The sequence below is a fragment of the Gordionus sp. m RMFG-2023 genome, chromosome 5 (genome assembly GCF_954871325.1).
Source record: "Gordionus sp. m RMFG-2023 chromosome 5, tfGorSpeb1-WG-v2, whole genome shotgun sequence".
Classification (NCBI taxonomy): Eukaryota; Metazoa; Nematomorpha; class Gordioida; order Chordodea; family Parachordodidae; genus Gordionus; species Gordionus sp. m RMFG-2023.
Genome location: NC_088779.1, coordinates 3,328,097 through 3,354,022, shown reverse-complemented (window position 1 = coordinate 3,354,022; position 25,926 = coordinate 3,328,097). Strand labels below are relative to the sequence as shown.

Here is a 25,926-nt window from a genome sequence, read left to right as displayed (position 1 = left end):
AAATAATATTCAGTCTTTCATTCAAAATGAAATATAAGAATATCGAAGAAAAAACTTAAATTCAAATGGTTATAGGATGGCAAAATGTTTAAGAAAGTGGCAAGTGTTTCCTGGAAAAAATCGTTTCTATTGCGATGGGAGAATCATTATGGCTCGTCAAACTGGAGTTTTTTACGTCACCTTATTCATAATTCTGGCCACTTCCATATTATTTTTCGCATTTGAGTAATTAATAATTTTATTTTAAATCTGTATATTTGATTTATCTTAGTACTTTGATTCTATTATTTATATGTTCTCTTATTCAATATATTAAGATAATTTATTCATAGAACTTATTAATTATTTTCTTTTTAAACAATATATTTAGACACAATAAATACATATAATATGACAGACACCTATATATTTATATATGTGAAATTATAAAATTTCATATTAATCTTTTAACGAAATCTGTCACTAAACCAAAGTTGTTTCAATTAAATATATTCTAATAATTAGAGAGCTGAATTATAGGAAAAGGTATAATATGAAAAAATATAATATAATGCCTTAGTTCATAGGTGACTTAGGGGGTGCCCCACTTACTCACATATAATCTAATCGGTATCCATTTTATGTTTACATCAAGAAGTTCCTTAACCACTTAGGGAGATTGGAAGGGCTCAGAATTATTCAAAATCTTAACTGCCAATATTTTTAGCCAGCAAATTTTTATTATTAATTTCTTTTATGTTAAAATATACCTATATTTATCAGTAGAAATACACATTTTAATATGATTATTTTTATTTTATTTGTCTATTATTTTAGTTTTCTTATTTTATCCTTGATAAAACCTATTCAAATAAATTTAAAATTATTAAAAGTTAAGGTTAAATTTCTTTGTTTTTTTTGAATAAAAAAAGCATTATAATATAATATATTTAAATTAAATATCTTTTATGATTCATAAAATTTTATTTGTCATTATCAACATTGAAATGGTTATATTAAAATGGTTAATTAAATGTTTGAAAGAACTTTTATAACTAATTATATATAATTTAATTTTATATTCAATATTTTATCATTTAATTATACTATATATATAAAGCAATAAATTTAATTACGCAGGTGGCAATTTGATAAATATAAGTATCATTTTTCATTTCCCTTTTGAAATATTTGGTAAATTTATTTTGAAATTTAATATATTTTAAAGAATAGGTTACCTCTCCACTCTAAATAAATTTATTATTGAGACTATGTCCTAGCTTTTCATTTTCTTTAATTATAAATGGCCATACAAATAGAACATGATTTTTAGACTAAAAAAATAAGAACAAATACATCTTTAGGCGTTTCTTAAAAATATCGTCTCTCACGTTAAAATCTCTTTATAGAATTAAGACAAGTAAAAATACAATCATTTTTCTTTTTTTCATCATCCAATTTTTTTCTAGTTCAATATCCCCCCCCCCATCACTGAGGCTATCATATTTTTTAGGCCCTCAAAAAATCTTACTTTTTTTTCTCGATTAGGGCTTCCCCATACCTAGGCTGACGATGCATTCATAGCATTTGAAAGCGTCGTTGAATGCAAATCAGCTGGACCCACCATTTTAGTTACCCATATAACATGTTAAAAAACTACTAATAAATTGATTCCTTATTATCTCGATGATCAGGCATTTTCTTTAAATAAAGTTTGCGTCAGACATAGGAATAAATTGGCCTCTCTTTTTAAATTTTTTTAAATAATGATATGGGTAACCAAAATGGCGTCCCCAGCTGTTTTTCCTTCGATGTACACTTTTGATGGAATGCATCGTCAAACTAGCACTAGTTATTATTATATGTCATTAGGCCTCCCGCATTTTTAGCGTGGTTAAATTTCCCTTACCCCGAGGAACTTTAAGAAATTTTTATTTTATGTGCTTAATCATTTCCCTTATTTTTATACTACCTTTGTCAAATTATATTTTTATTGTTTTTTTTATTATTTATATCTTCAAAAAAGTTTTATTTCTTATTTTTTTTGACAAAAATTTATTTTTATTATACTACCTGGCACACCTCTATATAAATTTTATTTTTTGTCATTTCATTTTATGATAAAAATAATTTTAAAAAAATATTTATGTGAGGTATGATTTTTGATTTAATAAATATCGTAACAATTGTAAATAACAAAAATATATATTATTTTAAAAGAAATACTGGTAATAAAAAAAAAGAAAGAAAGAAAGAAAAAGAAATTGGCAGACAAGATATATTGTATCCCGTTATTTTTATAAAGAATAATTTTAATTATATAATAATAATAATTCGTCTCAGAAGGTATACGATCCATTCATTCTAGGAATCCTAATGGCCTATGGTCAATCAAAACTGTGAAATATATTTAGACACTAGTAAGAACTAGTTAGTACCTAAAAAGTTGTTACTTTAGTCAGCGTTAGCATAGCGTATTATATTATTATTTAAGAATATGGTTATAAATTTTTTATCACCCCCTTATACATATCTCATTTGTTCCACAACCTCTTCCCGAACACACTTCTAACCTGTAACTTACCAAGAGTTAATTATTCGATCAAAGACAAAATATTGAGTGTTAGCTGCACTTTTTCTGGGACCGGGTCCGGCTTATGGACACTTAGAAATAAGGGATGCTTCCGGTACATACCTCGATTCCAATTCGAGCTATTTCCGGTTTTATAGATTAACAGTGGAAATTTATTTTATTTATCTAGCAAGTCACAAAACAATTACAATATAAAAATTGATTATTTTAGCGCCATTCTTTTTTTCTAATTTAGTAAAAAAAAATACATTAAAGTCTTTCGCCCCTTTATTTTAGTTTAAAAAAAAGTTGAATATTTTATTTTTATCGTTAATGTATAAACATATTTATGACACTACGTCCAAAAATAATTATTAATTCGTGTTCCTGTAGGAAAATCGATTTCTCTTTCCAACTTTTTGTGAATGCATATTATTCACTTAAAGATTAGTATGATGACAGATCATTTGATAAATTTAGGTTAGAAAAACATTGAATAATGTTTTGAATTCCTTTTTTTTAAAAAAATCTTAAACAGCAAGTGAATATTATGAATATTAATAAAATAATCACTCTGAAATAAAATCATCACAACAATTGGCTTATTTAAATTAGTCGTATACTCTTATCAGTCCATACACCGAGGGTTCCTGAAGATTTTATGTGGGTTCCGTTTCCGGTTACTTAGGCTTAGAGTTCCGATTCTTAATTCTGCACAATATTTTACGTTTCCTATTATATTTCGATATTGTTGAATGATTTGAAATCAATTAAAAAGGTAAAAAGTATTTAGATAAACAACATAAAGCTACATTTTTTTATTAATTTCGAATTTGTATTTATTTAATTTTTATTCCAAAATCGATATTATTTTATTTTTTTTTAATAAAAAAATTTGATTTTTTTTTTGGTTTTAGGTGTAAAAATGCAAGAGGTGATTGACCATATTGGTCATTAATAGGCTTTTATATTTCACTTTTTATTGAGCATAGCAACTGGGTTTTAGAATTTTTTAGTATTTATGACCAGTGTAGAAAATACGTTCTTTATGAAAAACATCAATAAACGCGATTTGTTCAAGCGGTGCGGTAATTAACGCTTCGTTATTTGCGTAATCAAGCCAATATAGGTATAATTTAGAAATATGTAGCGAAACGATGAAAAGGCTGTTATAAAATTTGAAAAACACATGTTGCGACGCGTATCTCAAAAATTGGTATCGCCCTGAAAAATCAGCTGACCTCGTCACTTTTACAAATCGCATTTACTATAAATGAAGCGTTAATCGAGATTTGTAGACCAATAAACGTAATACCATTACCTCATATCTCTTATAAACACTTAATATTTACTCAACATATACTTATTTTTTAATACATTCTTATTAATTAAAACAAAATTTAATTTATTGTTAACTGCTTGATTATTTTGATTTTTTTAAACTTATATTTCATTTTTTATTAAAAATTAGAATTCAATTTTAATATTCTTATTTAAAACTGGCTGAATTAGTCTTGAATTAATTTTACTAAAATATCCAAAAATAAGGGCAAATTCAAATAATTAAAATTTAAACAAAACTATGATTTTTAATTCAAAAAAAAAATCATTGTTTTAAATCGAAATTAATTCAATCAAATATCACGCAAACCCTTGCAACATTTTCGCTTTTCGTCTCCGCCTCGAATTTGATATCTTAACAAATATTTGGAGAGCGATTTCTTGTTTAAATGATTGTGGAGTAATTCACAGTTTTCCGCGCACGCTACTTTTAAGGGCAAATAAATTAAAAATTCGAAATAATAATACATTTCTTATTGCGTTAGAAATTCATGGGGAATTTGGAATCTCTCAACTGAGGTGGATTTTTTTATAAAAAGAAAAAATCTTATTTGACCGGAAAGAAACTTTTTACCTCGAACCTTTAAAACTACTCTTGTGACAAAATTGTCCGAAATTTATAGGGTAGGCACTATGAGTCGGGTAACGGCGATATGTCGGCCACGGTTATCTACAGGCGATTGCCGGAGAAAATCCGTTAATATTAAGGCCTTTTTAGCTGCTTTATTTTTAAGGACCCCCCCCCCCCCGAGGCCAATGTGATAGTTTCGGCTAAAAAACTCGGTTTAGTCGATTTTTTAAACGGTTATAAATGGGGAAAAATATAGTAATTACCTAACTTATAGTAATACTAATATAAGGGTATATCTCCCACCCTTTAGGGTTAAGGGTGCTCTCAGTTCTTCTAAGAGCAGAGACAGCTGTTTTAGTAAATTTGATGCGATTTCCTCCTTGTTTACCTTGATTATTGTTTATAACCTATCAGGAGGGCTGCTGGAATAACTTTGCTGTTAAAATCGGAAAGTTTTCTAATATTAAAAATCGCCCTCAGCTTAACAAGTTTCCGAGTCCCCACGGAGTCCAATACGTGCTCATTAGATTTTGTTAAAAAGCCATTATTACTTATGGATACCGGCATTCCCTCCTTCCCTCGTAATTATTTAATAATGATATATATATTTTTATTTTATTAATCCCTATTTCATTTATATATTTTTTTTAATTTTAATCCCCCTTTTTTTTTATTTCTTTCTTTCTTTCTTCCTTATTATTTATTTTATTTTATTTATTTTTTAAAATAAAATTGAATTTTTTATCATTTTATTTTTAAAATACGACGGTAAGTTTAAGTATAACTTTCCACATTACACCAAAAAAAATGTTATAAAAATTTCCCGATGATTTATTGATTAAGAAAATCTGTACTAAGGCTTAACGGTAATCGATAATGTGTCTTCCCCCCTTTTTTTATTATCACACATTCCACATTATTTATAGGATATCATATAAAACGAGCATTTCTTCGCTTGAAGATTATATTGATCTATCTGATATTTTCAAAATATTCGAGTTTAACATAAACACATGATTAAAAATGTCGGATATATTTTTTAGGTTTTTTTTGGACCGGAGTTGGAATACCGGGTTAGGGTTGTTGAAAAGTGCGATTTGGGTCGATTTTCGGAAAACAACCCGGTAAAGATTTTTTAGCTAAAATAATATTATGTAAGCCCGGAAATTTTACTTATAGATGGCAGAAAAGATTTGGGCTTCTATTTGCCACATCTCGAGGCTTACATGATTTTTTTTGGCTAAATTCTTAACCGGGCTGTTTTTATAAATAGACCCGAGCCGAGTTTTTTAACAACCCTACCCCGGACTGGTCCGGGTTAGTGAGTTTTAAACCCGGCAGAAAATTAGAAAAAGGAAGCCCCTACCATTTGAAATCGATAAGAATTGTTAAAAGCACAGCCTTGCGGGTAGAACCTTAAAATTTCTTTTTTCCCCTTTAAATTGATGCTCAGATAGAGCACTCCAATACTCAACCGTGACGAACAATTTATGGATTATGAAAAGTTGTATACACCGGGAATGAGGAAGGAAAATAATGAAACCGAGGGGAAGATTGGGGGAGGTAAGGAATTGAGGGAAGATAGAAATGAAGGGAAGATTTGGGATCGGGCAGAAAAGTAAGGGGAGAATGTATATCGAAATGAATGAGGGGGAAATTGGACAGGAAGTAAGAACCAAGAAAATATATTTGAAATTTTCTCATTTTTTTATTTTTGAATAAGAAAATGAATCTTATAAAAACGCGATCAGAATTTATAAATATATATTTTTATAAAAAAAATTATTATATTCTCACTTTATTAGACAAATTCTTATCGTGTTATTCTTTTATATTGGATTTTTTTATTTTTAAATTGAATTATTAAATATCTTTTCTGGTGGTTAAAAATTAGTGGAATTGTCAAATACATTATTTCTCATATATGTAATAGCCTGATATTATTCCCTTTGCTCACGATTCTCCACTGGGCCATACTAGCCCATCCCCTTTGACCCCACTCCCCTAGATATTATTTATATTTTGGATGCTTCTTTTTTTTTAAAAGAATATATATTCATGGTAAAGATACGATTTGAATGAACGGAGATTCCTACCTACTATTTGTGTTAGAGTTACGCAATTCGCCCAGAGGTAATCTACGGATTGCGCTCAGGCTGAAAAAATACTATCATAAGAAAAGGGTTGTTGAGATTACGGGATACTTGGATCGGTTAATGGTCCCCATGTTGAGGCATTATATTTAAATCTGGCTTAACCTAAATGGAATGATCTGGGCCCAAATCCGGACCAAGGGATTATTATATACGTGGATATGGGCGAAAGATTAAAATTGGTTTTTAAGATGTGGTCGGATGCAAGATATCGCCATTTTCAAATTCGTTTTTGAGAACTGTACGGCACAGGTTTTATGCCAACTTCTTGATTTGGATTTTAATGTGTATAACTCATTCAGGATCAGGAAATTAGTAACCCCGAACGGCATTAGGATAAGAATAGGACCAATATATGAATCGGGAGTAGGGGGGAGTTGAAAAAGGAGCAATTTTTGGATCATTTTTTTAAAAAATAACTCACCCTCAATCTTGATCCCCTTGAGGAGTTAAAAATCCATGTTCGAATTCCTCTAATTAAATAATCCACGAAAAACGTATTTTTCGATAATAAAAAAAATTTATTTCAATTTAAAGAATTTAAAGATCTCTTCTTTCCTGATATCATTTTTCTCGGAAAACGTTATCGAACGCCATTTAACAACAAAAATTAATTGATTAAAATTTGTTATTATAAGGCTTGATGTTATCTTTTTATTTTTTGGTTAATTTTAATTTTAATTTTTTTCCTCTCGAAAATTTTCGCATTTAAGAAATTGGCACTTTTTATCCCGAAGCCTTATCTTTTATCAAATGAATGAATGTTTAATTTTTTTTTTACAGTTTTTCAAAATTGTTAAATAATTAACCTTCTATAGTGGCGCACTAATTGAGCGTTTACGTTTTGCCGTAATTTTTAAATTAAATAAAAAAACGTAACGCGTCCCTTGTTGTTTAAATTGAGGTTGTCATTTTTTTTTATTAATATCCGTCTATTCAAAAATTTTAAACAAGTTTCTAAAAAAAGGATTCGTCTTTGAAAATTATTATATTATCGTCTGCGTTCTTATTTCTTTAATTATCGAATTATTCCTTTTTATAGGATATAATATAAGTAAGTTATTTATATTGCACATATTTATAAAATATTACAAAGCGAAGAATTAAAAAAAAGTAACGATAAATGGCAAACCTATTTCCGGTTTTTTTTTTAAATGGTTGCTAACGCCAAACGGTAATTTTACCAATGAGCACGAGACCATTTGAAAGACGTCATTGGCGCTTGCGACTCAGCGTTTATAACGCTCACTTTGTTCGCACCGTTAAACGTTAAACGTTAAAGTAAAACAAACTTGAGATACAAAGGTTAGAATAGCCATCCAAAAATTAAATTTATTTCTGCCCCAGTCTGGGCCGAACAATTTTATTAATTTTTTTTTCTTTATCTTTAAAATAGTTAAAAATAAATAACTAAAGTTTAAATGAAATGAAAGCATTATTATGTAAACCCCCGTAGAATTTTATTTAAATTTTATTTTATTTTTAACAAACGAAACGAAAACGTCGTTTTTTTAAAGCCTAACTCTATCCGATTCATTTTTTAAGGTCCAAACCTAATTTGACTCCATTGTTGCAGCTCTAATAACTAGGAATAGTCTCTGGTCCAAACAACGATTTTTTGGACATCATGCATAACCATTATTCTATTTCGATATTAAATGTAATTCGATCGTTTGGGCCGAAAAGTCGGCTTATATTGTGTTAATGGTTTCGAGATTTATAAATGAAAATCTCATTTATTTGTACAATCATATATTTTTCTGGCTATATCAAGGTAGGAGGGGGGTGGGGTGAGTGGGTTTAATCACTTTGATTATGTTGTGGTTTATCATGGATCTACTAAAATGGCCACTTTACGAAAGTTCCTTTGTTTGTATGTTTCTAATTTTTTTTCGGACTGACCCGGCTCGATAATAAGGTATTCAAGATCCGAGCATAGCAGGCCGTACAGGGCACTCTGGGTAGTATAAGTTCTATAGTTTTGAGCATAAATTATTATTAAATTTTAATAAAAATTTAAAAGATCAAGAAAATTTTTATACTTTTTATGCATAAGAATCATAAAATATTTACTTACAAAAGATATTTTGCCACAAAAATTTAGCATTCTGAAAAATATTTTTTAAAAAATCTTCAAAATCTTTGAAGATTTCTATAATTTTTTGAGCAAATTTTAAACTCTAGCTTCTTTTTTTAACCGTAGAATTTACTTTTATAAATGACCAGACCAAAAATTTTTTTGTTGACGAAAACCACATTTTTGTAACCTGAAACTATAACACCAAACTCTTGGTAACCGACTAAAACGTGAATCTATTTTTAAAATTAGCGGAACCAGAACCGCCATTTTGAGGAAAAAAATACAGAGCCGGAATTCTTCTTTTTTTAAGTATCGAGTTTCTATAAACTGATTTAAATGTAATATTATATTATCTTAAAAAAAACATCTGTTTAGTTGTCCATACCTATCTCGCCACATATCAGTATCGATTCCCATAGTCGCGTCCCTTATATTGGCTTTCGTTCTTTGCACCCTGTTTCGCACGAGCTTCATCGATCCGGGAATAATCCCGAGAGCCAATAAACAAGAAACCGACTATTTCGTTAAGAATGGTATTAATATTAATTACTAATTTATTTTTTTTTATAACAAATTGTTTTTCCTTCTTTTTGACCCCTTTTCTTTCGATCAAGAAAAGTTTATTTTTTTTTTAAAGCGACTAAAGAAAAAAGTAAAAAAAAAAAGTGGGAGAATTACGAAATAAACGAAAGAAATGAAGAGAGGAAAGTGGTGTTGAGTGATCGGCTAGAAATCTCGTCTAGGCCTAATTAGGCTTAGCCTGAAAATCGGTTAAGACTGATTAGTCAAAAACGGACACCGATTAAAGAGCTCGGCTAATCGTCCGTCAGCGTTGCGTAAGATAAACCTCGCCTTTATTATTTATATTTATTAGGTAACACTGAAGGACGATTTGTCTGAGCCTAATTTAATCTTAGCCAAACTCGGCTACTATCGTTTTGGAGTTGGTTTAAAGATTAGCCAATTGCGCAACACTAATATAAGGAAAGAAAAGAAAGAAAGAAAGAAAGAAAGAAAGAAAAACATGGAATAAAATTAAATACGATAAGTATGAATGGCGTAAATTAATCCATGGCTAAAAATGTTTCGAAATTATTATTAAATACACGACCTATAAAAATGCTTTCCGATTTTCAACTTTTTATTTTTTATTGATTTAAGAATATATTATTTTTATCGGTTTTAAATTAGAAAATGAACGTATATACAAAATTTCGGAAACTTTGAACACTTCACGGCTACTAAATAGAATCATTTTTTTCCCCCGGAAGTGATTAAAACCGATAATATTTTTCGAATTTTTTTTAAGGTTTTTTTTTTAAAATTTAAAATGGTGGTATGAGCTCTCCAATGACGCCATGCTACACTCTCTTCTTAAACGCTCGTATCTCCGTAACCGATAAAGCTAGCGAGCGCGATAAAATTTTGGATGGCAATAATCCTCGCAACAAAACTACCATTTGCGAAAGGCTTCATTTGATTTGAAAGATGGCCCCGCCTCCATTGTTATTTTCATGTTGAAAGATATACGCCATTTTTGTTTTTAAAAAAAATTCTAAAAACCAAATTGGCTTTACAATAGCACCAAGGCCCGACCGAATCTCGTATTCAAGCCCTCACCCTTATTTTTAGGATGGACCTGCAGATCTCCGAAGATTATTGTTTCGACAAACGAACTGTCATTTAATCGTTAATACAAAATATAATTTATTTCATCTGCCCCCCCCCTCCTTAACTTTAATATTTTTAAATAACGTGCGTTTTGTTTATTGATTTTTTTTTCTTCTCTTATTCGTAAAAAGCCTCTTTTTTGCCTTTTTTTTTTGTTTTAACAAAAACAAAATGGTTTCCAAAAAAAATCATGAAAGTACAACTTTATTAACGCTTTTAATTTATGTGTTCGTATTTCCATTTCTATCGTGTAATCGGCTAATTGAAAAAATTATGGGTTAAACGACGGGAAAAAAATAGTAAAGTCGGGTGAGTGGTGTAGGCCAGGGAATGGTGAAGATGGAAATGCTCTCTTGACCAATGTGCCACCATTTTTAACCCGAATTTTATTAGATGTCTCTTTTTTTTGTCTGGTCAATCGAATATCGCCATTATAAAATGAATGCATTAAATTAAAATAGAATGGAATAAATATTTCGAAGTTTTAGATTTTTTCCCTACACGTTTTTTTTAAAACATTAGGTTCACGGGTCCTCGTGCCGCCTGGACTTTTGATTGTGCCGGATTATAATCCTCCCTCCTCCACTTTCCGTCACCTCCCCTCCCCCTCCCTACTCCTCCAATGAATAAAATAATATGTAAGCCGTGAATACTAATTTAAAAATTAATAAATAATAGTTATCGTATTTTTCGATTCTCATATAATTCTAAGAGAATAAAAAAATTTGGTAACCCCGGTAAAACGTTACAAAAAAATATCTCTACTAAGCTTATAGAATAGGTTTTAGGATAATGGACCAAAAAAAAAAGAAAGTCTAAAGAACTAAGGAAAAGATAAATTAAATTATGCGGTGGGAATAGAAACCAACCTAAGTTTATAATAGGTTTCGTCCTTGCACCTCCGGAAGTTGATTTAAATAATTATTATTATCCCGTTTAAAAAAAAAAAAATTACTAAGGTGACATATCTATGCAACAGCCCGACCCGGCTAGCGTCAACAATGGCAATCACCGTTCTACCGCTAACGCTCCCAGATGTAAGGAGGTCCTAATAAACGGGCAGCTGGTCAAGCTAAAGTTTTGCTTTACCTGTAAAATCTACAGACCTCCTCGCGCCTCCCATTGCTCGTTATGCGATAACTGCGTCGGTAAAATATTTTAGGAGTTCGTGGTATAAGGTAGGGAGGCCACCCATAAAGAGGGTCTATTTGCCCCCCCCTCCTTACATTTTTTTGAAAGGGAGATGAGGGAGATAGGGTAAGGTTATTAATCCTCTATGAGTGGGAATAGATTGCGACAAATAATTCGGGAGTATTGGACGCTCCAAATTGTATTCCTCTCACAAAGGAGACGCGGAAAGGTAAGAAAGCGGAAATTTTTTTTATGGAATTGAAATATTTTCAATAGTGACTCTGTACACCCCCCACCCCCCCTCCACCCTTCTTGAAAAACCTTGAACTTGTGTGCCCAAATATTTAGGGTTCAAAATTTTAGAATTGCTTAGTCGAACATTTTGAAAATGCGGACAAAACAAAGACTAATTTATGGGCAACCCACGGAATTCAGGAATCTTCAGACCGGTACTGGTTTGGACCCCTAATAAAAATTTGGCTCCGATTATCAAAATTAGCCCTAAAAAGGTGGTTCAAAATTCGGGGTAGGAGGCGTACGAATACAAAACGAGAAAACGTACGTTTTTTTTGCGTTTGATGTATTTTTTTATTTTAAATTCCACCAGAACGTTTCGATCACCATTGCCCCTGGGTGGGCAACTGCGTTGGGAAGAGGAATTACAGATTTTTTTACATGTTCCTCATGTCACTGGCCGTCCTGTGCATCTATATCCTCGCGTGTTCCGTCACCCACATCATTATGCGTAAAAAAAAATCACATCTACATTCCTTTTTATAAAAATATCTTATTAGATCCTAGGCTTACCCTAGTCCAAATTTTGGAACCGTTCAAATCTGTCGAGGACAGGACCCATCCGCAAAATTATTATTAGATTTTTGCGCCTATCCGATTGTTTTCGGCATTGACCCGAACCGACCCGCTAACCGGTATTGGCTACCGCCATTTGTACGAATAAGCGGACAGAGCGGATCAGCTTACTCTACTGGAAATTTCTACTAATTTTCGAACCTTCTAGGCTTCATTGTATTTTTATTTAACGCAATTTCAATGTTTTTTTTTCGCTTAAAAATATAACGGTATCGATTTTTATAAATATATATTCAAAATACTTTCTATTAAAATATGCAGAGAATTTGGTAAAATTATTTTCAGGTCTATAAAAAAAAGAGAGGTTATTTTGGTTAGAATATATTCTGTCTGCCATACTGCTTATTTTATTAATTTTGATATTTTTATAACGCTTAAACTTAACGAAGTAATGAAGACCAGCTCGTTCATGGACGCCATCAAGATATCACCAGCCTCATATCCTTTTTTTTAAAAAAAATATTTTTTTATATATTACTAATTTATATATATTATCTCTCACTGCAAAACCGTATAAATAGTGCGCACATATTGAGCGTTTACGTTTTGCCGTAATTCTTAAATTACAAAAAAAACGTAATACGTCCCTTGTCTAATTTGAGGTTGTCTTTGAAAATTATATTATCGTCTGCCTTCTTATTTCTTTAATTTCTTAGATATTCCCTTTTTAGGATGTAAGTAAGTTATTTATATTTATATAATATTACAAAGCGAAGAATAAAAAACTCATTGAAAAAAACAAACCTGTTTGCTGTTTTTTAAATGGTTGATAACTCCAAACGGTAATTTTTCCAATTTGCAAGAGGCCATTTGAAAGTTTTCACACTATAACTAACATTTTTTAAAATTTTACAGAATAGACGATAAACTCAAATTTTAATAACATATTTAAATAATGAAATTATTTCTTTTTATAGTATAAGAAATAAAAAATTCAATTGCGCAAAAATTTATAAAAAAACTGATTTGCGGAATATATACGTATATTTTTTTGCCGAATTTTAAGAATAAAGATATCTCTAATGTGTATTTTTATAGTGCTGTTAAAAGGCTCGTTTTGAGCCGATTTTCCAAAACTGCTGACTCAATATTTTAGCCAGAGAAATCATAGCTGAGCCTCGAGATTTCGATAATATATGTCTGAACCTTTGTTCCTTCTATGAGCAAAATCTTCAGGCTTGCGTAATATTTTTCTGGATGAAATAACCCTTTTTAAAAATCTGCTCACAAAGAGTCTTTCGGCACTAGATTTTTAGCTTATTAGCTTATCTAAAGATATGATAGAAGAAGACATATCAATAATAATAATAAGTCTATTGTTGCTAAATCATCTAACTTTGGTCAACTTCAATCGGCTTAGCTAAGCTGCCCTAAAAAATTGACTTGAACCTTTAAATCGAGTCTCAGCTATAAATTTTAGGCTCTTTTATTTTTTACGATTTGGCTAATCTTGCATTCGTAAAGTTAACACGAAAATTCTCGACGAAGTATACAAAATATTCTGTATTTTTATGTATTCATTTAAAGTTAAAAAGTGCACAAAATTGCCTTTTAAAATTTTTTGTTGATTAGACACGTTGCTATAATCATTATCAGTTCAATTCGTAAAACAAGGGTCGCGTCAGCGTTCATAAATAAATGTTTAATATAGTGATACCACGTTTACCGTTCACCCTTTGAAAGCTTACGTTTAGTCAAACTAGTTAGGCGGTTTTGCAGTGAGACCGAACAACACGATCGATACATTAACTGTTATATCTTAATTCAAATATCGTTTACATAATATCTTAATTTTTCAAGATCATTTTTTGTATTAATTATTTCAAAATGATATATTCCATTTTGGGAGTAATTTTTAAAAAAAAGGCTTCCTTGCCATGAATTAAAGGATTCAAGTTCATTATAAAATGACCTTTTTATTTCTATTAACCATAATTATTATAAATTGTGTTTTAATATAAGAAGGTAATAATTGTATATGTATATATATTATACATTGGAAGGTTATAAATTGTGTTTTAATATAGGAAGGTAATAATTACACATATATATACATTGAGAGGTTGTAAAAGCATTTCATTTTTTAATATTTAAATGAATACATCATTTTGAAAATAATAATAATATAACCAAAATGATCTTGAACCTAAGACACTAAGCAAACGATATTTAAATAAAGATATAACAATTACATTGCACGAGGAAAATTAAGATAAAGGAATTAGAATTAATAATGAATGAATCGATGGAAGCCAAAATCGCTGAACAGGGTATAAAATCTTTCTTGAATCCGTTATTGAACATTTGCCTTAACTCTCTTATTATTTCGTCGACCAATCATCTATCCCTCCCTCCTGCGATGATTATTAATCCTCTCTCTTTTTTTTTCTCCCACTATTCACGTCAATCGTTTCGGTGATTTGCTTCTTCTCCATCTGGTCCATTTTAGGGCTAACTGGCTTTCACACTTACCTGACCACTTCGGAACAAACCACTAACGAAGATGTACAATATAAAAATACATGTTTATTTTATGCTGCTTTAATTATTTATTTTTAATTAATAAGCGTTGGTGCGAATTAGATTCCTATAACCTTCATAGCCATAATTTTACCAATGACATAATAATAATGCCTAGACTGACGATGCATTCATTAAAAGTTTACATCAAATGAAAACAACTGGGAACGCCGCCATTTTGATTACCCATATCATTATTAAAAATTTTAAACGAGAGGGCCAATTTATTCCTATGTCTGACGCAAACTTTAATAAAGAATTGCTTGATCATCGAGATAATAAGGAAGCGAGTTATCAATTTTAATGGTAGTTTTTGACATGAGAATAATTCGGATGTCTTTCCTTACATCAACCCCTTAATGTGATTTTTACACCTCGTCGAGGAGATGGGGATCATATTATAGACATAGTACATAGTGGACCTTTATAACCTCCATTAGCTACAAGAAGACGTTATCACTCTCCCGCCACGTTGAGGCTGAGGGTAGGATTTTTAAAATGGCGGGTCCAGCTGATTTGCGTTGACGTTTTCAAATACGTTATTATGAATGCATCTTCAGTCTAGGTAATATTGTATGCCATTCAATGTTACCCACCCATTTTTAAAGATTAGTCGAATAAAGGACTCAACAAAAATTGTTAAAAGCTTTACATTTTTTTTCCAAATGTTTCCAACCACATAAATAATTTTAATAGTTTTTTTTTGGCATCGTAAAACTAAAAGAACTCATTCGTTTTCCTACCATTTTCGTGGTAAATTAAAAAACGGAAATGAATTTTTATAGAATATTAGGGATGTCTTGGATCAAAATTTTATCCGGAGTTTCTGGTGGTATATCTAGAATTTATCAAATTTCTAATATTAAAATTCTAGGAAATTCTATTATCCTTTATTTTCAGATCAAGGGCACTTTTTCGTCTCGCAAAGGCCGAAACGTGATAAACCCGTACAGCACCGGTTCCCCCATTTGTAATTGGGTCAACGTCATGTGCGGCCCTATGCCACCGAGGTAGTATATGCGTAAATATTATTTTTTAACTTGTAACCTCTGATTTTGGGAGGCGGTTTTTAATTCTTGAGGTTAGAGATCCCCAAAAAAATCGCCCACCCGAAACCCCACCCGAGCCACTCGTAGGCGGATCATTCCATTCCAGTTCAGATAAAAATTCATTATCTGTCAAACATTTTAATTTCCGATAAAAATTAAATATGAAAAATAAATGGGTTACAGTTAATTCAAAAGACAAATTTGAAATCGCTGGCTTTTACATTACCCGGTGGATTTATGATGTCCAAAAAAAAACCCCTTTTTAAAAAATACCTTATTCGTTTGTGAGATTATTAGTTGATTAATTTTAAAAAAAAAACTCAAGCTGGATTCACAATAGGATCGCGACACCTGACACGATTTAACAGCTGATCAATTTTGAAAATCTTTTGATATAACTTATGATTAATGGAAATTAAAAAATAAATATTAAAAAGAAGAAAAATCGATTTTAAAAATTGATTAGCTATTATATTTGTAACTTGCTCCCAAACCTGTATAATATCCAATTTACAAAAGAATAACTATTCTGGAAAACAATTTGATGCCATCTATTGAGGGCTGTACCAGTCCTATCACTAGGACTTTATTTGGTCCCTTCTGAGTTAGTGCTGACCCAAGGATCTTCCCTTTAATAAGGTATAAAAGGACATCCCTACTACCGAGCATCCTTTGGTCAGCACAAACTTGAAAAGAACCAAAGTAGGTTTATCAAAATATTAACTTTTGAGCATAAAATCTGCCACAATAGACTCTTTAAAGGGAGGGGATGCTAGCGTTGCCGGTCTCACTCTCCGCCACATTCTTGCCTCTCTTCTCACCCCCCCCCCCCCTCCGGGTCGGATTCCACTATAATCCATCCTAAATTTAGTCTAATATTAAGTTTGGTAGAGAAGAGAAATATGTAGTCTTGTTAAACTGGCTCGATTTTTAAGAGCGTTTAATCTAGTATTATAGTATAGCCAAAAATAGAGATTAACGCAAGTCCTGGAAAATTCGCTCATGAATGGTAGAGAAGATAGGGTTTAACTAAATTTAGGGGTTCGCGTAATATTATTTTTTGGCCAAAATCTTAATTTAAAATAGAGGAAAATCGAACCGTTTAACAACACTAGGTGTGTATTAACTAAGTTTAAATATTGATAATTGGGGGGAGGGGGTGACAAAAGTATTTTATTTGTTTATACGTGATCATCTTATGATCTAGAAGTGAGTTTAAAATTAAATTATTTTTTTTCCCTAATTTTTGCTCGTTCAAAAAGTTAGCGAAAAAAAAGATGTCTAAGAAAAATTATACGACGCTGTATATTAATAATATTTTGGTGTTGCCGAAAGCATTTTTAAAAAAAAATGTTTTATAAGATTTTAAGGCATAATAATCGTTTTGGGAGGTGGGGTTTAATATCTTGTAGATTTCTTGCATATTGTATATATATATATATAAAAAGGCCTTTAGCTGCCTTTAAATTATAGTGTCAAATAATAAGTTTATTCGTAATATTATATGCGTTTAATTTTTTGTGAATATTTGTTTGCCGCGCCAATTTTAAAAAATTCGGTTTTTTTCTACCGGATACAAGATGGACCTCACACCCCCATCTTCTCTTAATTCAATCTTTCTTAATATTCAAATTCATTTTAACGAGTTCAAATTGCCATTTTTATCGGGGAAGGAGAAGCACGTGACTTGTTATGGAATATATAGGTTGAGTTCAGAAAATTGTCATGATTTTTTTAAAAACAAATTTGGTCATTTGGAAGGGTGGGGGTGAATTATTTTGATTTTCTGGTTGGATTGGGAATATGGAATTAATCTTATGTTCGGCAGGTAGTTTATGGGGGGGGGCATGTCGGGATATATTACTTCCTAAAGGTAGAATTAGGTCGAAAGAATTAATTAATCTCAATTTGGGGCTACCCCTACCCAAATAAATGAAAATGAATGTTTTCAACACCTTTAATCAAGCCTTATAGACCTGCGGGGCCAGCTTCCAGAAAATTCTACTAGCGTCCATCCTTCCTTAACTTACATTACTCCCACCTCTTCGATTTCCGGAGTCCCGCTTCGATCACCTCTCACGGTTAACGCGATCAATGGCTCAATCCTCGCTAATTCTTCCAAAACACACGAATCTTCCAAGAAAGTGCCATCCAAAGATAGTTTTACTGAGTGCCGCTTTGAATCTATCTACGGTAACGGAAAGAAAAAAAATATATTATTGATTTTAAATGTACTTGGCGGAAAATTATTTATTGTTATCAGAGTCAGCCATCGGAACTCTGAAAACGATGTCAAATCTAAGAACCGGAAATACAACTTCTTAAGAATTGTAAGAAACTCAAACCAAAACATGGACGCGATTGAATTTTAAAAAAAATTCTTTCAGAAATAAGGCTGCCATTTTAAAAAAATATATATGGTTGGGAAGCCATTTTTATTTTGGCTTCCAGATTATGTTTTTGACACTACATAATTTTTTTTATATATTTCTAATTTTGACGTCGGAATCTAAATGCATTATTTTATATATTTAATCGCAATAAATACGACGCCTTTCTATGTTGATCAGACCCCAATAAGATTCGCAACCAAACGGAAGACGCAAATCTCGGCGGAGCTTACTATAACAGGGTAATGGACTGGAGCGAGTCAGAAGTTTTTAAAGCCGATGCGCAGCATGATGAAAGGTTTTTTTAATCATTATTTTTCCGGATGTTAATTCTGCTCTAAAACGGAATTACATATATATTACTCCACTCTGAAAATAAAATCTTCTTTATTTTATTAGTATCTGGGGAGACAAGACTGGGAAGGGTGAACGGGGATCGGGCGACTGAATTGTTAAAATCTTAAATATATCGAGAAAAAATTACCTTCTTAAGTAGTTTACCAATCAAAAAAAGATGCTATTTTCTCCGTGCGAATACGTTTTTTCGAAGGATATAATCCCCACCATTCATAAAAATCCGTAAAAAAAGGTTTAATAAAAGTAAATACAAAGATTTTTCATCGAGTTTCGATCTTGCCCAAATTAAAGAATAATATATGATACGGGAATAAGGAAGAGAGAGTTACTAAAAACATAGTCAATCATGTGCAAAGGCCCGCTTCACAGATAAATTTTCCTAAACAGATGTAGCATAAAATGGCATCAGAGACTTGTCTAAACAGTTAAAGATTTTAATTTTCCAGAGGTTATTCAAGAGCAAAGTAACATTTAAGTCAAACAGTTGTAGCATAAAATGGTATCAGAGGCTTGTCTAAACAGTTTCCAGTTTTAAAATAAAAACGGTTTTTCAAGAGCAAAGTGATATTTAAGTTCGCTTTTATTATTGAGTCAAGCCTCAGTTTTTTTTTAAATTTTATGATAGTTCTGATATATGGCTAGAGGAAAATAATATTTAAAAAATTTTTTTTAAATATTACGTAAAAGCTTTGCATTTAACATATAAAAAATATTAAATCCATGAATTTTTTTTTTTGGAAATTAAATTTTCAAAAAGTTGCATATTATAAGAAATTTAAAGATAGTCTTTTTTTTTTGATTTTATTTAGGGAGGGAGGGGAGGAGGAGTCGTATATCTCAAAATTTATGGCAAAAAAAACAAACGAATACTACTCATTCATTAGAAGGTATCCATTTTATTCCGTTGCTAGTTTCTGTAATATGTGGCCTTACCTAACGGAACTCTTGTTTGTCTTGTTAAAAAATTTGCGAAAGAAATCAACTCTACTTACATTATAGTGCGCACAAATTTAGCCTTTTTAAAGTTTTATATTATTCAATTGCAATTTTATTATTATTTCTCCATTTTTTAAGATCCGGGAAAAATTTTGTCCGTCAGTTCTACGCATGTTTGGTTTACAAATCCATCTTCGATTAGTATTTTCTTAAAAATTAACGTTATATTTAATTTTATTTTTAATTACAACTTCTTTCTCAAAAGAAAAATGTATTATCAATAGTACTTGGGATCGTTTGGCTCAAGAAGGTATTGGAAATTATGATTGGATCAAAGAAAGGAAAAGGCGTCAAAATATATAAATTTTCTTTTACAGCTTGAATTATAGGCTCTCCGTTTTTTTCCTTTCTCTTATACATGTTAGGTTAAACGAAATATTGAGTTCAATGAATTGCCGGATGTATTCGAAAATAAACGTCTCACTGTGTACATGTCAACATATCATCACCTATTGATTTTAAAAATAGTTATTTTAATATTCCAAATTTGTTTAATTAACTTCGCGATATCTCCAACACAAATTTTTTGCATCCAAGATTAAATGGTTAAGGATTATTCAGCTGTTATTTTTTAATGGAAATGTCTATCAAATCATAAAGGATAACAAATATAAGAGAAAGAAAAAAAATGAAAGCTTCTAATTCTAGCTGTAAAAAAATGGTTTACTTTTTGATGCTCCTTCCTTCCTTGATCCAATTGTGACTCTTCCATCTTATGATTCAAATTTCTCCAAGTGATAGCGAGAATGTATTTCTCTTGAAGCGGAAGTTAGAATGAAAACATAATATTATGTTAATTTTAGTCAAACTCGTCAAGATGGAATTGCCACTCACACTTACATATTACTCATGTGAAGAAAGAAAGATAAAAATGGGAATAAATCTCAGACAAATTTTTTTTAAAGAGAACTTGAAAGTGGAGAAGTAATGATTTAATTACAAATTGTATAATATAATTCATTGACATTAATACTAAACTAGACTGGTGGAACATTTACACATTGAAATCAGCTGTAGTCAATGCGTTTGACTGTAGTGGACGCCATTGGAAGGCATTCTGTTTAAATGCTTTCACGCTTCTTCTAAATGGCTTTCAATGGCGGACGGAATGAATCATTAGTGTAGGGTTAGTATTAATGTCATTGGATATACTACACATGTTTTTTTTAAAGTTGTATTGAAGGTATCGGAATTCTGATTAATCATCCTTACAATTTAAGAATTGATAAAAAAAGAATATAATAAATTAATTTTAATATTACAATTTTGTTTTAGGTTAATTCTTGAGTGGTAAGGTGCAAAATAACTCATATAGTTAGATGGATATCACCACCCCCTCCCCTTTGTAAACACTATTATATCTAACTAAAAGATCTCTATGGACTGGCCGGCTAGCTGATATTATAATTTTTAGCAAACCTGGGCTAGGTCCAAAGGGTTTTGAAAATTTTTTTTAAATGGGCTCAGACCTAAATTTTTAAAAATTTAAATTTAGCTTAAAAAAAAATTTGCAATTTTTTTTGCTTTTATTTAATGTGGATCAGGGCCGGGTTCGATCAAAAAACTAAGTCCATGAAAGACTCTCTGATCTCACTCAAATTTCTATAATTAAACTTTGCTGATATAGACATTTTTTAATTTATTAACCCTTTGAATTAATTATAAATATAAAAATTTTTGAAAATTAAAATATAAAATTAAAAATTTATGGAAAATTTTTTGAAAAGATTTATCGAAAAATAAAGGAAAATTTTCTTTGTATGTTATATTTTATTATATTATTTTTTTTTTACTATACAAAAATTTATTTATAACATGTAACTGAAAAATTTCATTTATTTCTCAAACAAAGAAACAATATAATATAATAACCAACACAGGAGCAACAATAAAATATATATTATATTTTAGAATTGCTTTATTTTTCTAATATTAGCATAAATTATATATAATCTAATAATAATATATTGAAGATTCCAAATATTAAGAATAATAACATTTAAATCTATAAATATTGCTCGAATTAAATCGTAGGAGACTGCGCAGTGTATTGGACATATATATTATAGGCGTCTTTTATAGTATATGGTCTAGGTAGGAATATTTCTCCATTTATTTTATTTATGTGCATTCTTTTTATCGTGCAAAAATTTGCTTCTTTATAATTTTCTAACCTTTATTTGGAGGGTGGGAAGACGGAATGTTTTCGCGTCACGCGTTATCACTTCCACCCACGTCTTCGTTAGTCTTTGTCAAGTCGAGGGTGAAACTCGTGATAGGTGAGATGAAAACAATGGGCCCTTTAATTTTTCTTCTTATTTTTATTTCTCTCACCTCTTTTTTTTAATGTTTCCAAATGCATTGTTCACAAAGCTTTACTTCCATTACAATATATTATGTATTGAGTCTAAGTATTGGATCTTAGAATTTACTGGAGTATTAGGAATTTATCCTAAATCAATACATGCAAGGTATTATTGATATAACCCATCTCTGCTTATTATTACTGTAAATACTCCAAATTTTAATAGGAACCCCACTAATAGTACGGATCCTGTATTAGGAATTTATCCTAAATCATTACATGCAAGGTATTATTGATTAACCCTTCTCTGCTTATTATTACTGTAAATACTCCTAATTTTAATAGGAACTCCGCTAATAGTACGGATCCTGATGTCGACGATTGGCACAGCTATCCATTACGATATGTTATATATTTTTTTTTATAAAGACCATTTAATTGCCCTTGTTTATATTTAGGAACGTTTCGATAAGGATGAGGGGGGATGAAGGAATTCAAAAGATAGGATTCGACAATTTGCCCGTCTGCAATTACGGTTCAATGGCGTCTACTCATCAAAATCTTCCAACATCCGCTTATTTTTCGGTAAAAAAAATAAATAATATTTCGCAAGAATAGTTTATTATGACAACCTTTTTGAGGAATTTTGCGTATATGGACCAAGGACAGCCCCCAAACCCGGTATACTTTGGAATGGGGTCGGTTTGGTCCTTGGAAAATTGCTTTCTTAAATTTTTTCGACAAAATTTTGGTGACGAAAAAATTTAAATTTTAGATCCCCCCCCCCTACTTTCCGGCGTAACGTCCCAGAATCACTCATGTATTTAAATCATTCTTTATGGCTTATTTTAATGAGTAAATTTAATACTTATTCTTCTATTATAATATATTTAAATATCTGAGTAAGTTGCAATAATGATATATTTTTAAAATATGTTTTATAATTTAATTTCAATTTTTTCTAACTTGTCAATCAAAAAACATAAATTTTCTATAAAATTATTATTTTTGACCATTTTCCTCTTAGCCATGACAGTTGATAATGAAGAAAGTAAATTAAATATTTAATATTTATATAACTTTTTTAGATTATGAAGAAATTAAAAACTTCATAATGTACCATAAGTATCCCACCCGTTTAGCTAAGAACAATGAGGAAAAGAGGAATTTAAGGGTCAAAGCATTTAGGTTTACTATGCGCAAAGAAAAATTATATCACCATAAAAATAATGGGGAAGTTATTATTAACATAATTAGGAGAAAAGAAATTATTAAATCACATCACAGTGGTTGTGATTATAATATTGAAGCAGTCTCTCTTGCTGGCCATTTTGGCATTAACAAGACATATAAAAAATTGGCTGATAGGTAAAATGTATTTATTGTCAAAATTAATATTATATTTAAGCTTCTGGTGGCCAAATATGAAAAATGATGTAGTCACATTTATTAATTCCTGTGACACTTGTCAAAGAAGATTTGATAAAACTACAAATGAGTTACAATCAATTCCTGTTAAAGCAAAGGTAGTAAAATTTATTATATAAAAATAATTGATTTGTTAAATTTTTTATAGTTTTAGTCATTTTAACTGTATATAATGTTTTTTATATATTTTTTACTTATAGTTTTATTAATGGTATGACAATATTATATATATGTGACACTTATTTTTGTATATTATGTTATTTTCACATATTGAACCATTTAAATTTTAAGTTAGTTTATTATATCTTTTCCTTATTAGAAGAACCATATAAAGTGGTAGGTAAGCAAATTTATTAAATTATCCATTGAATCTTTTTACATGAAATATATGATATATCCATTTTAGTTTATATAGTAAAGCCTCTACAATTTCAGGTTATAATTTATATGAATTTTTTTACTTGCCCATCTCTAACCTTTTAACCACACTAAAATTAATTAACAAGATTAATTTTTTTTAATATAAAAAAAATTTTTTTATAACAGGTATGGTCACAAATACGAGTAGATTTGTGTACTTTGCCAGAAAGTGAGGATGGCTATAAATATATTGCAGTAGCTGTTGATTACTTCAGCAAATATGTTGTAGCCCTGCCTTTAAAGGATAAAACTGCTATCTCCTTATCGAAATTCCTTCATTCATTACTATGCACATATGGCAGGTCAAAAGTATGATTTATTTGATAATAAATATTAATTTTAGTTTTAAGATTCAAATTAATGATCAAAGACGGGAGTTTGTGAATGAAGTTAGCACTAATTATCACAAACTCGTGGGGACCATGCAGAGGGTGACAAGTGCTTATCACCCTCAAGCAAATGGCATGGTTGAAAGGGTGAATAGAACTATCCAAAATGCACTTCTAAAGTGTATTAAAGATGATCAATTGACTTGGACAGATGCCCTGCCTGGCATATTATTTGTCTATAACGTATCTGATCATGAATCTTCGAAATTCACGCCCTTTGAGCTGATGTATGGTAGAAAAGCAATACTGGGAAAAATACTCCCTATAAAATCAATGATAAGGTGTTTTTCTGAAACAGCCGTCGAGCTGATAGGAAGGGTGGAAAAATGACACGGCCTTGGCTGGGCCCTTTTACAATAGTTGGGATTGACAAAAGTATAAATTATGATTTTTAACAACAAAATATTTATAATATTTAGGCAATGTAGAGCTAATGAATGCCTGTGGTAAACAGATAAAAACCCGAGCAAATATTTGTAACTGTAATCCCTCTGCTGCTTAAGCTGGGCTAAATTAATATTGTCTATGGCAATATTATGTATGTCTTGCATCTTGCAAACAACACTTTGAAAATGTTTTTCCCTATCTATCTCCTCAACATTATCTGGACATAATCTTCATTATCCTTAAATATAATTAAGTATAAAATATATAGTATATGATTTATAATTGGTTTATTATACCCCACAAGCTTGTATTGCTTTTCTACCATACATCAGCTCAAAGGGCGTGAATTTCGAAGATTCATGATCAGATGTGTTATAGGCAAATAATATGCCAGGCAGGGCATCTGTCCAAGTCAATTGATCATCTTTAATACCAGGGTTTCGAACCGTTTAGTATAACGGTTCGGTTCGTTCCGGTTTTTAGTTTAAAATTTTATAAAGGTTTTGTTCCATTTCGGTTTTTTAAAAAAATAATCATTTCGGTTCGGTTCGGTTTATAATTTATAACGGTTCTTTTCGGTTTGTTCCGGTTTTTATAAATTTAATTTTAAAAAAAATTAATCATTAACCATGTATATATTAATTTTAGAGAAAAATCTTTTTATAATTTCTTATTTAATTTAACCATGAATGATAATCTAATAGATATTTTTATTAAACTTAGTAAATATAAATTAGACAAATCAATTCTTTTTATTTCATAAATAAGATAAACACAATGCGCAAATACAATGAGGAATAAAATAACACATAAATATAATGAAATTTATATTATTTATTTTTAAAAAGAGAATTGGAACGGATAACTAAAATATTTTCTAATATTTCAGGATTTAATTTAGTTCTTTGCGCAGAGAGTATAAACTTAAGGCTAGAAAATGCTCTTTCTACGGATACCTGCGTAGCTGGAACTGCTAGCACAACCATAGCTAACTTATAAAGTTCTGGCATACTATTCTTTACATTTTCCCAATAATTCAAAAGATTTGCATCTTTTTCTAATCTCTCTATATTATCAAATGACCGAATTATATACTCTATTTCTACACATTTATTATAATTTTCTATGCCCTGAGAACTATTCTTATTAAGGCTTTCATGCGACATTAATAAATCTTCAAAATCATCTAAGTTATCTTTCGAGTGTGAACACGTAGGAATAGTATCTAGATTTTCAATATTCTGATTATTTAAATTTTGGATTAAGTTCCAAGTTTTATAAAGATGTTTTTTGGCGATATCTTTTTCTTCAAATGAT

The 25,926-nt window shown here is 30.3% G+C and overlaps 1 protein-coding gene across 1 annotated transcript in view; it reads left to right on the top strand.

The window, feature by feature from the left end:
- The first annotated feature begins 20 nt into the window (after window positions 1-20).
- Window positions 21-25,926, top strand: part of LOC135929930 (uncharacterized) — a 33,658-nt gene continuing 7,752 nt past the window's right edge. The window contains exons 1-10 of the mRNA XM_065466682.1: window positions 21-225; window positions 9,072-9,229; window positions 11,327-11,515; window positions 12,106-12,243; window positions 12,758-12,806; window positions 14,771-14,873; window positions 15,789-15,898; window positions 17,904-18,130; window positions 18,508-18,625; window positions 22,444-22,570. Coding sequence (XP_065322754.1) covers window positions 77-225; window positions 9,072-9,229; window positions 11,327-11,515; window positions 12,106-12,243; window positions 12,758-12,806; window positions 14,771-14,873; window positions 15,789-15,898; window positions 17,904-18,130; window positions 18,508-18,625; window positions 22,444-22,570 — 1,368 coding nt within the window. The 5' untranslated portion in view covers window positions 21-76. The remainder of the gene's footprint in view (window positions 226-9,071; window positions 9,230-11,326; window positions 11,516-12,105; window positions 12,244-12,757; window positions 12,807-14,770; window positions 14,874-15,788; window positions 15,899-17,903; window positions 18,131-18,507; window positions 18,626-22,443; window positions 22,571-25,926) is intronic.